The sequence below is a fragment of the Sinocyclocheilus grahami genome, unplaced genomic scaffold (genome assembly GCF_001515645.1).
Source record: "Sinocyclocheilus grahami isolate Dianchi unplaced genomic scaffold, SAMN03320097.WGS_v1.1 scaffold31.1, whole genome shotgun sequence".
Classification (NCBI taxonomy): Eukaryota; Metazoa; Chordata; class Actinopteri; order Cypriniformes; family Cyprinidae; genus Sinocyclocheilus; species Sinocyclocheilus grahami.
Window position 1 is genome coordinate 1,868,766 of NW_015505210.1, and position 12,634 is coordinate 1,881,399.

Here is a 12,634-nt window from a genome sequence, read left to right on the forward strand (position 1 = left end):
CGCAGGGGAGAGATCAAAACAAAACAACGGTCATGAATTAGAAGTACAAAACGAGGATTTGTAAAGAAGAATGTCGGAGGATTTCGATATAAGCCAAGAGGAGACTGGTTTTCCTTTGCTAAAGTAAGGAAACTTTGCTTCCTTTGCTCCTGTTAACAAACGTTGGTTTTCACGAGACTCACCGGCACACGTGCAATGCTGACATCATACATCATCCTCCCAGAACTGCTTCCAGTGTACAACATTGAGCGCAAGCTACATTAAAGTGATTATTACGGTTTGAATATGGATATTTTTCTTACAAAAACGCATCGATTCGCTACAGAAGGCTTTTGTTCACCCCCCGGAGCCGTGTGAGACACTTCTTTTATGGATGGGTGCTTTTTATTTAACTTGTTTTGGACTGAAGCATGCAACACCCGCTGAGTGCCATGAAACAGCTTGAAAGATCAAAGACAATTTTTAATATAACTCCAACTGGATTCGTCTGAAAGAAGAAAGTCATATACGCCTAGGATGACTTGAGGGTGAGTAATTTATGGACTAATTTTCATTTTTGGGTGAACTAACCCTTTAATGTGTGTAATTTTATTATTTGTATTTTTGAAGCTATTAGTTGTTAGCATTGTTTCATTTTTTTAATTGTTGACATTTTTAAGCCATACATTTATAATTATACTATTTTATAAATAAATATTTGAAGTATTTAAACAAAAGTCAGCATCTTGGACATTGAGAGCCAAAATGCATAAAATGCTAAATGCATGAAAAAAAATACTTGCATATATATATATATATACTGATATACACAAAAAATTGCAATGCATATCAAAGCGCCAGCTAAATATAATACAGCGTAATATATTATCAGGAAGTCTATAGCAATTCCAAGCACTTTTAAACATGCTACACATGTAAAAATGATGTATCAGTGAGTTGTACGAGTTTTGAAACACTCAAAAAGTCCTGGAGCTCCTGTGGCATTTATCTGAAATAGCATGTCATGCTTTTGGGAGAGATGCATTTGGTAACATAGAAAGATAAAAGGTGTTTTATGTTGAGCTCCAGGCCTTGTGTACTGTAACCCATGGAGTTTCTCCGAGTTTACAAGTCCTCTCAGCGCAGGGGGAGATGTATTTCAAGCCCAAAGCACAGTGTAGTCTTGCTTTCATCTGTCATAAACTGTTTCATTTAACTGACAATGCAGTTGTTGCACTGTATGTGTGGTCAGGAAGGTAATGTATGTTGTCAAATTGTGGTTCAGATCTCAAGTATAATTCAATAGGTCGACGCTCCTCAAAAGTTTGACTTTGTTCTTTGTTTTTCTTTTCCTCCTAATGTTGTTTTAACCTCTCCTATCTTTTTCTTCCTAACCACTCACCTTTTGCTTCCCTTTCTGTCTCTCTCTCTCTCTCTCTTTCCCTGTCATGTTTGGCTGTGTTCTGTGTGTGTGTGTGTGTGTGTGTGTGTGTGTGTGTGTGGTGTGTTCTGGCCGTGCTGTCTGTCAGTAATGAGGCGTGTGGTTGTGTGTGGGCAGTGATGTGGTTTCTCTTCTGTAACGCGCTGAGGTGTGGAGCATCATGTTGAGGTGGATGTGGGCGGCTTGCAAAATACTCACTCTCGCGCTGTTCCCGTCACCCAGTCCCTTAATGCTGTCCCGTGTTTCTGTCTCACCGTGTCTTTCCCTGTCTCGGTCTCTATTCTTGCTCTATTTCTCTCCTTCTTTTTTATTTTATTTTATTTTGCATTGTGAGCTTTAAGTGTGCTTACATATTTTATTTTGCATTGTGCGTTAAGTATGTTTACATTTCTTATAATGTTGTGATGGTTAAATTCACACTATTTTATTTATTTTATTTTATTTTATTTTTATTCTTTTGCTTTCTTGGTTTTTTGTTTTGCATTGTCTATTAAGTGTATTTTTATATTTTATATGATTTGTTTATTCTATATAATTTATTTTATTTAATTTTATTATTTTATTTTGCATTGTGAGCTTTAAGTGTGTTTACATGTTTCGTTTTGTGTCCATTAAGTGTATCTTTACATTTCTTATGTTGTGATGCCTAAATTCATTCAATTTTATTTTGTTTTTTTATTTTATTATTTTGCATTGTGTGCATCAAGAGTATGTTTACATGTTATTTCAAACCATTGTGTTCCAAAAGAGCCAAGAAAATCCCACTTGATATGTTCCCTATGGATTTCAGACAGTTTTTTTTTTCATAGCCTATTTTCAGTTCAGTGTTATTTGCTTTGTAACCATTCACACGCACACACACACACCCACACACACACACACATACACACTCACACACCTTCACACAGCGCTGTTTCTCCCAGCATGCTCAAAGACACACTAAGGTTAATCTGCAGTCAGGATGGATACTGTGGTGATGAGAGTTGAAAAAAAGAGCTGCTAGGTTCAATCTGTGTGTCAGTATTCCTAAAGTCTCTGAAGTAAATGCAAATGAGCTGCTGCTCCCCGCCCCTTTTTTCCAGAATAAGGCTGTAAAGGCACAGCCTTATTCTGGAAAAAAGGGGCGGGGAGCAGCAGCTCATTTTAATACAAAAAAAACAGAAAACAAGAATTCAACTTGATTTTACGTTTTTCAGTCAGGGGTGGAAAAATGAATAAACAGCTTGAATAATCGATTTCTACACGTGGGCGGGAATGAAATGCCCCTTTCTGCTGATTGCTCAGCCGAACATCAAACCGGGCCGTCATCAGTTCTTCCTCAGTTTCTCGCGGCAGATTAAGGACCCGATCAGACAGAACACATTTTTCAGGTTTGAAAATGCAAGGTGCGCCACACTGCCTTTTTTTTGTTGACTTTTTTTGGTTTTGACTTGTGCTGCGTTTTTTTTAATGTTGCTAGGCAACCACCCAATCAGCTGTCCTGTCATTGCAGTCTCTGGACATTTCCAAGCAACTGTAAGCTTCCGTAACCACAACGGAACACAAAACGCTCACTGTCAATAGAAAATAATTTTTAAAAAGGCACCTCTCACTGCAAAACATGCATTATGTCTGATCGGGGCCTAATGAATCCGTGTATCATTCGATCATTCGTTTTTTTATTTAATATTGAAAGTAGAAAAATGAGAAAACGGCTCCTTTTTCGTGTTTTTGTTTTTTTCCGAAAAACGAAAAACGTGAATTCAGCTTAAATTTTCGTTTTTCGTTCTTGGGTGGAAAAATGATTAAACAGCTTGAATATTCGATTTCTACACATGGGCGGGAATTAAACGCCCCTTTCTGCTGATTGGTCAGCCGAAGATCAAACCGTGCCTTCTTCAGTTCTTCCGCAGTATCAAGCAGCAGAATAATAGTCCTCCACTGCTGCAGTTGTACTGATTAATAACCCATTTTATTGCAACTACAGTTCATATTTTTCTAAACAGACTTACTGTGTGAGCAGGGTAGGCTAAGACAGCTGTCATATCATACCCTGCCATGCCCAGCTGATGCAAAGAATAGAATTTATGTAGACACAGAAGAAAGTCCTGCCTAGACTCTGCCCAGGTATGAGTTGTGTTGAGCTATTCATTAACCTGTTTGTTTGATGAAAAAAAGACTAAATGTAGTTGCAATAAATGCATTAAGAATCCATACAACTGCAGCAGCAGAGGACTATTATTCTGCTGCGTGATACTGGAAGGCAGGTTTGATCTTCGGCTGACCAATCAGCAGAAAGGGGCGTTTAATTCCCGCCCACGTGTAGAAATCGAATATTCAAGCTGTTTAATCATTTTTCCACCCAAGAACGAAAAACGAAAATTTAAGCTGAATTCACGTTTTTCGTTTTTCGGAAAAAAACAAAAACACGAAAAAGGAGCCGTTTTCTCATTTTTCTACTTTCAATATTAAATCAAAAAACGAATGATCGAATGATACACGGATTCTAATAGTCCTCCATTGCTGCAGTTGTAAAAATATATATTCAAGTATATATTCAAATATACAAGCTGTTTATTAATTTTTCCACCCCTGAACGTAAAACGAAAAATCTTTTTTTTTTTTTTATGAAAAAATGAAAAAGGAACCATTTTCTAATTTTTCTTCATTCAATATTAAATAAGAAAAAACAAATGATACACGGATTGGAACAGAACAAAATTGAATCTAATTCAATTGAACGGAGTTCTGTGTATTTTAGAAAAAATACTCATATTAGTAGTCAGATCTTGGTAAATATAACTAGGATAAATAACATAAAGATATAGTTGATATACTTGATTACAGTTGATATTTTTGGACTCAGCTAAAATCAACTGCCTTGAAAATATTACAATCACAACATATCTTAAGATTAGTGAGGTGGTACAGTGTGTTTAATTAAGATCTAATTGGATTTTAAAGGAAATCTTTAGGGGGAATGAGAGCTGGTATTATGCTGTAGTTAACATTAATTGCAATCCCATGCTGGGAATGTTAACATTTTCCTCCTTATGGCCAAATTACTCTCCTGGGCTTCCAAAATCAACAAGAGCTTCATCAAAGACCCAGTTTTCCTCCAATTATTTTTTTTCGTTTGTTATTAATCACAACATCTTACTTTATAAATTAACCAATGCAGCGAAAAAGAAATGTTTAAACAAAAAGAAAGTATCCTCACTATTTCTCAGGTTTTCTAAGATTTTGACCTACTGTAACTTACACACCAGCCACAGAACTATAGTCCTTCTGACACAGATCTCGATCAGTTGAACCCTAAGGACATTTTGACTGTCAACAGAGACCATTAACTCGGAGCATTCAGAGCCTGTTTACAAAGTTTGCTGGCAGCTGCATCAAGTATTCATGAAGACCTGTGCACTCTAAAGCCACTGATTCATTATTACCATCACTTAACATCTCAGACGTTTCATCGCCTGAGTGTTTAAGTCCCCTCATGGGATACAGAGGACCGCTAAGGACATTTATTGATCTTGGAAAAACATTCAGCCTGCCAGGACCCTGACCCAAAGCAGAGACATGGCGATAAAAGATATTGATTTAAGACAAAACTGTTTTAAAATCTTTAAAGTATGTTAGTTATCTTATAATCCATTACAGTGTATAAAACAATCATCACAAAATGGCAGCAGCCAGGGCTGGATTTACCTCTTTTCGTGACATAGGCAAAACTAATTTTTGGGCCCCCCATCCCTATTAATATAATAGGCCTAATATTACGACCACTCAAACAAACAAAAATATTTCAATCAAATATCAGTGAAACCGTTACAGTGTTTTCTATCGCAATAAGCGCTTGCGTTCAGGCAATAAAAATCGAAATGTAGTTCTTAATTTGTTTGAGAACTGAGAAAGACCATTCCATTAATAGGCAGGGCATACCACTTCTGGAGTGCATTATTTCTCTAATAATTTTAATGGCCTGGAGTCACAATCACATATCAATTGTTCAGATGATTTGTTTCAAGACATTTGACATGTTTTTGTTTTCATCCTGAAATATCGTGTGTTGAACTAGCTAATTTTCTGCAAACGTTCCATTGCGAATTCCAAAACGTCATTTTAGAGCTAATAACAGAGGCTTGAGCCATTGATATGCAGGCTAACGCAGTTATTAATGCAGTCTAATGCGGTTGTTAGAGAGAGAGTGAAAGAGAGAGAGGGAGAGAGAGAGAGATTAAGTGCATGTGTATACGTGCGTCTGTGCGTCTCTCAGCAGTGTTCAGCAGCAGCAGCAGCGTCTACTAATTGCGAATCTTTAAGTTGAACTGCTTCAAGAACCTCGCTACTGAGAAATGTCATGTAGCTGTTCAGCTGCGAAACTATTTTATTGATAAATTCACCCCCATCCCTATTAATATAATAGGCCTAATATTACGACCACTCAAACAAACAAAAATATTTCAATCAAATATCAGTGAAACCGTTACAGTGTTTTCTATCGCAATAAGCGCTTGCGTTCAGGCAATAAAAATCGAAATGTAGTTCTTAATTTGTTTGAGAACTGAGAAAGACCATTCCATTAATAGGCAGGGCATACCACTTCTGGAGTGCATTATTTCTCTAATAATTTTAATGGCCTGGAGTCACAATCACATATCAATTGTTCAGATGATTTGTTTCAAGACATTTGACATGTTTTTGTTTTCATCCTGAAATATCGTGTGTTGAACTAGCTAATTTTCTGCAAACGTTCCATTGCGAATTCCAAAACGTCATTTTAGAGCTAATAACAGAGGCTTGAGCCATTGATATGCAGGCTAACGCAGTTATTAATGCAGTCTAATGCGGTTGTTAGAGAGAGAGTGAAAGAGAGAGAGGGAGAGAGAGAGAGATTAAGTGCATGTGTATACGTGCGTCTGTGCGTCTCTCAGCAGTGTTCAGCAGCAGCAGCAGCGTCTACTAATTGCGAATCTTTAAGTTGAACTGCTTCAAGAACCTCGCTACTGAGAAATGTCATGTAGCTGTTCAGCTGCGAAACTATTTTATTGATAAATTCACAGGGCAGCTGCAGCGCTGACAACGAGATTCTGTCCGCGTCTCCGCACGAGTGTGTGTCTGTAACTACTGTCTGTGTGCGTCTGTGGGAGGGAACGGGAGAAGGAAAGCGTGGAAAAAAAGGTGGAAGACATGGAAATAGTTTGTCATTTTTTACCCTATTGTTTGTTATATTCATTTGCTCAATGTCTTCTGCTTTGGTTCTTTTACTATTGTAGATAGCCCATAGTATAACAAAAAATATTATATATCTCTTCATTGTGTTTGGGCTCCCCCTGGACGAGCGAGCATAGGCACGAGCTTAGAATGCCTCTGCGTAAATCCGGCCCTGGCAGCAGCTGTGTTTGTATGAAACAAGAAAGCGAGTCCGCGATACCAGGGTGACATTAAATAATTATACACATAATATTGGATCAAGTTTTAGTATTTTATTAGCTAACCAAGCACAAAAGCATCCACAAAGAAAAACTGTTCCTAGCAAGCATATAGCGGCGACTTCAGTTACCCGGATGAGCCTGTGTTATTAGTTTTTACCAGTTGTTATCGATAACATACCTCGCAATGTCGCGACTGACCAATCAAAATCAACTATTCCACAGAGCCGTGTCATAAATTTACTGGAGTAGAGCATTCCTGGATCACCCTGAAGTAACATTCATACCAGTCAGATAGCAGTCAGAATAGCTTTAAATTTGGGCGCTGAACAACTAATATCAAGGATATTGTTATATTTAATTCTAAATGCAATAATATTATGAAGACAAAAACTAGCTGTCACGGTCTGCCACAGCAGTTTACTAAAGAGAGACCCAGATGCAGAATGATCAAGGGAGTGAGGTTTATTGACAAGACAAGGAACGAATGGGGTGATGTGAGAGTCCAAACAGTAGGAAAGGGCAGTCTGCAGGAGAACAGGAGGATGGCTGAGGTCAGACCTGGACAAAGTTAGGCTGGAGAAGAACAAGGATGATAGAGCGGCCCCAGATAATGAGAACACTGGAGATCAGGCAGCAGCTTGAGAAACCAGGGCTTGATACTCTGAGCTGTGGTGAAATCGGTCCAGTCAGATAGCCAGGTCTTGAGAACAGCAGCCAGGGGAATCAGGAACAGGAACAAACACAAGACATAACACAACACAACACCACAAGAGAGAACAAGCAACAAACTCAAACTGCAGAGAGCAAATAAACAAAAGAATGAACCATAAGGCAAAATCTAGGAATCGATAACTGGAATAAAAACAGACAAGATCAAAATAAGGAAAGAAACCAAACAAGAGGCTTGATAAAACTAGAACAAAAATAAAGACAGGAACTAGACTAGAGCAAAATAACAAAAAGCAAAGAAAACCTAATAAACCTCTAGAAAACTAAATGCAAAGCTAGACTGACAAGGAGTGTAAAAATAACACTACTAATACGACTAGTGGACTGACAAAAAATTCTCTTCACATAAAGAACTAATGCAACGAACCAGCAGAGACATGAGGGAAGAGGCACACTGTAAAGGAGCAGAACACATGAGGAACAGGTGGACACAATCAAGTTAACTAGGACTAAACAAGGGGGCGTGGTAGAGGGAAACAAGGGGGCAGGACGAGAGGAGCACATGGCCAACATAAACAAAGACAAAGCCATGTGCTCAGACACAAGACAAACAAGGACACATTAAACAAAGACAGAACAGATATGACTGTCAGGGCAGAACCCTGACACTAGCAGTGTAAAAAAAAAAATAGTCAAAAACTATACTAACGATATCAAGCAAAATACACTACCATTCAAAAGTGGGGGTCACTAAGATTTTTTTTTTAATTAATACTAATAATAATAATAATTAATAAAGCAAGGATGCATTAAGTTGATCAATAGTGACAGTAAAGACATTTATAATGTTACAAAATATTTCCATTTCAAATAAATGCTGTTATTTTGAACTTTTAAACAAAAGTGTAAACCAATTTATTCTCCATTAAAACTAAACTGAAATTAATAACTAAAATATAAACTAAATACAAACTAGCGAATTAAAAAAACCCCATCAAAAACGTAAAGTTACTGAATAGTGTAACATGAGCATGCAAACATTTTCCCATGCATTTTTCTTTTACCTGCAGATGTAATTTTAGGAGATCCGTAAAATCTTGAGTGCTGCCTTATGTGTATCATATTTGTGATATGATGAATCTTCCCTGCAGGACAAACAGAAACGTACAACATTCACACTTAAACAAACATTGCCCTCGATGTCTGATATTCACGGCTTGTGTCTGCAGGGATCTGATCCGTGTGTTGAAGTGGTATGTGGATCGTATCATTGATGCCGAGCACCAAGAACAGATCCAGCAGGTTTTGAAGGTGAGAACACTAACATACGCTTCATTCGGGATGTATGTTACAGTATGTATGCAAATCTATGAGGAGACATAAGCACCCTATCTCTCTCTGTCAGCCTGTCATGTTGGGGTTAACCCTCACCCCCTGCTGATCTTCTGAGCTTCCTCCCCAGCAGCTATGAATACTCTTGATGCATCTGATCTACCTCTCCAGCCTCTCTCACCCACAGGAAGCTCTTTTCTTTCTCATCATGCAATTAAGCTACAAACATTCAGTCTTTTCTTTCTTCATTCGCCCATTCGGCTTTCATGACCTGCCATGGGACCACCAGGCGCATTCGCTAAATGTATCCACGCTCGTTTACACCCTTCAAAGGTGTTATGTGAAAGCAATTCCCACTTTCTTACCTTGAACCTTTCAAATCTCTTTGGGTACATTGTGTGCTATTCATCCTGTGTGTGTGTTTTTTTTTTTTGCTCTTTCTGATTTAAATGTTTAAAAATGGAAAATGCACTTCACACAAGTGTCTCCAGGTTTGACCTTTATTTCTCTTTTTGCATGCCATTATATTTAATATATTGTTACATTTAAATCCCTTCTGTCCTGATTGATTTGCAAGTATAATTTTTAGTATAATTATCGGTTCATGTGTCTTTTTGTTGTGAAATATTGGCTGATGTTGATAAAGTAAACGTAAGAATAGCTTTTATATTGTAAGTAATATTTCAAGATGAACATTTACTGGACTGAAGCAACTTGGTTTACTTGATTATCATTTTTCACTATTTTTTAAAAATTGTTTTAAAATGTGAACATCAATCCATCAGGCTTTTGAGAATGTTTATTTGATAATTTTTCAATCATTATTGTGTTACATACATTGCATTATATGATTTGCCCCCACAATAAAAATAACAGAGCTTTGATCATAGAACTAAACATTTAAATATCATCTTTCTGGGAGAAATAGAGCCATAAAAATATTGAATATGATGCTCAACAGGGTTTACAGGGTTAAGAATGTTTTACTGGGTTAATATTTTTTGGATTGTTTGGATTTTTAAAAAAAATTATTGAAATAACAATTGTCTGATATCATATACCTGCAGGCGTCTGAGTACTTGTTTAAGTACATTGTACAGTCACGGCGTCTGTACGCGGCAGCCACCGGAGGCCAGAATGAGGAGGAATTTCGCTGCTCTGTTCACGAACTCTTTAAATCAATCCACCTGTTCCTGTCGCATGAGAGTAAGGGCATCAGCCCCATCACACACACACAGGTGAGACATACACAGGCCTGTAGACTGGATACAAGTTTACACCCTTTTTAAAAAGTATGTACTGTACTGAGTGATGAGAAAGCATGCATTTCTTTTGTATGTAGTAAGCTAATATTCTAGCACTTGAGAATACTACACCATCATACAAATGCATTTTTACAACCTGAAGTGGTCCAGTTCCAGGTCTATAATCCAAACAGTCATCTTACACTACCGTTCAAAAGTTTGTGGCCTGCAACATTTTAAAATGTTTTTGGAATACGTCTCCTATGCTCACCTAGGCTGAATAGTAATATTGTGAAATATTATTACAATAAAAAACTGTTTTGAATGTTTTAAAATGTCATTTATTCCTGTGATGCAAAGCTGAATTTTCAGCAGCCGTTACTCAAGTCTTCAGTGTCACATGATCCATGAAGTTTGAAAGAACAGCATTTGAATTAGATTTTTTTAGAACAATGTAAAAGTGTTTACAGTCACTTGATCAATTTGATACATCCTTGCTGAATAAAAGTTTTAATTTCTTTCCCCAAACTTTTGAAGTGTATACCGTTTCAGGAGTCAAAATTGTTGAATGGCTTATTTGTTTTCAGGAATATTCATAGTGAATTTTCAGGTTTGAAGCCTTAATACCTTAAAAATTAAATAAAAGGTCAATTTAAAATTAAGATAATAATAATGATAAATAATTGAAAAAGGAAAAATAAGAAATGGTATGTAATATAAGTAATAATAAATAATAATAGATTTTTCTCATTAAAAACGAATGCAGCATTAGATTACAACGTGTTTCTCATTTTAGCATTATTAGTCACTTGCTGATGCAGACAGAAATCAGATGTGATTGTGTTTAGCAAGTGTTGTTTGCAAATTGCAGTTAACTATTACTACTACTACTATTACTACTTCTTATATTATTTTATTTAGTGTTCCTGTGGCTCAGTGGTAGAGCATTGCGTTAGCGGCGCAAAAGGTCGTGGGTTTAATTCCCAGGGAACACACATACTGGTAAAAAACTGGATAGCCTGAATACACTAAGTTGTTTTGGATAAAAGCGTCTGCTAAATGCATTAATTAATTAATTATTAATTAACTATTGCAATTTTTATTTGTCAAATCTTTTGCATAAAAATGATTTGCAGTGCGAATCGACCCAAACTTGGGTCTGCTATTTAAACTGTTATTGATGACCTGAGTTTGTTGGCAATATTACACTGCATTATAACAATGTCCATGGATTCATACCACCAGATACACCATCTCTTTTCAGGGTATTCAGAGTATTTGCACTAATTTAGCCCTATATCTGTAAACAAGACTTCACATTGATTTCGATTAGAATTTAAGATGTTTAAGGAAATTGGATTACGACAATATTTTACCCATATCGGTACCATTTTACTAATCTGGACCGTTCAGTTTTACTATATTTGTGAGGACATTTCGAGAAATCTGCTACTCAAATACATACACTAGGAGCATTTAATGAATACAGTACTTCTTTTTCAGCCCCACCCAGATTTGTTCTGCTAGCATATCAGCTTTCAAAGCTCAAGTCAGCCCATGGAGAGTTAAGCCAGTCTTGATGTACACAAACAGAGATGCACGCTGAGCGCGCTAAAGGCCCGCCACACACCGTCACGGCCCGCCGAGCTCAGAGTCAGCTGAGCCATGTGTGTCTGACGGGCAGAGAGACTCGCTCCCGTTCTTTCCGAGGTTGCTTTCGGTGGAGACGTGTGAGCACATTCGCACATTCACTCGCACTGAACTCTCACGCAGGTCTGTTCTTGTTATGGCGGCCCAGCAGGAGAGCAGATTTCAATTAACACGGCCAAGAAAACAAAGCGTCTTTGGACACCACGCCATAATCTGAAGCACATGCAGGCGACTGGAGCTGTGCCAGATTCGTGTCACCGTGATATTTGTGTGTGCTCACGAGTGCCTTTGCTTACATCTGTTGTTTGACATCCCCTACCGCGCCAGAGGAACATTTTCACACTAAATCAATGTGCAAATGTGCTTGGAGGAAGATGATAGCGGCATTACAGAGACACACATGCATAAAATACAAACATACTGCAGCATGTATTAAAAACAAACTAATCGGGGTTTTCCCGTATTTAAATAACTTGTTTATTGGCGTTTTCGCAGGCCGTGTTCCTGAGATCGTTCCCGACTGTGTGCTGCGAGCTGCTAAAGATCTTCAGCATGAGAGAGGTGGCAAATCTGGCCCGCGACACGCTGAGCAGCCTGCCTGCCCTCACGCACACAGACTGTCCTCTACAGGCCGTCAAACTCCAGTGCATGGCCAAGACCGTGGAGAGTCCTCTTTACATCAACCCAGGTAAAGTTTTCTGTTTTAAAGTAATTTAAAATAAACAATTGTTGCTGAAAACAATGTAAAGTCAAATATAGGTTTATTAGAGGCCATCTAAATGATACACCGTGTATATACTGTTAAAGCCTGACATATTAAATATATACAGTATATATATATATATATATATATATATATTTTTTTTTTATCAAACATTTTATTAAATTTTTTGTCTAAAAAAAAA

The 12,634-nt window shown here is 37.4% G+C and overlaps 1 protein-coding gene across 1 annotated transcript in view; it reads left to right on the forward strand.

The window, feature by feature from the left end:
- The window catches only part of LOC107575921 (dedicator of cytokinesis protein 4-like), a 79,554-nt gene that overhangs the window by 44,773 nt on the left and 22,147 nt on the right, over nt 1–12,634 (forward strand). Inside the window, 3 exon segments of the mRNA XM_016262234.1 lie at nt 8,733–8,814; nt 9,903–10,073; nt 12,225–12,417. Of these exon segments, the coding sequence (XP_016117720.1) occupies nt 8,733–8,814; nt 9,903–10,073; nt 12,225–12,417 (446 nt within the window).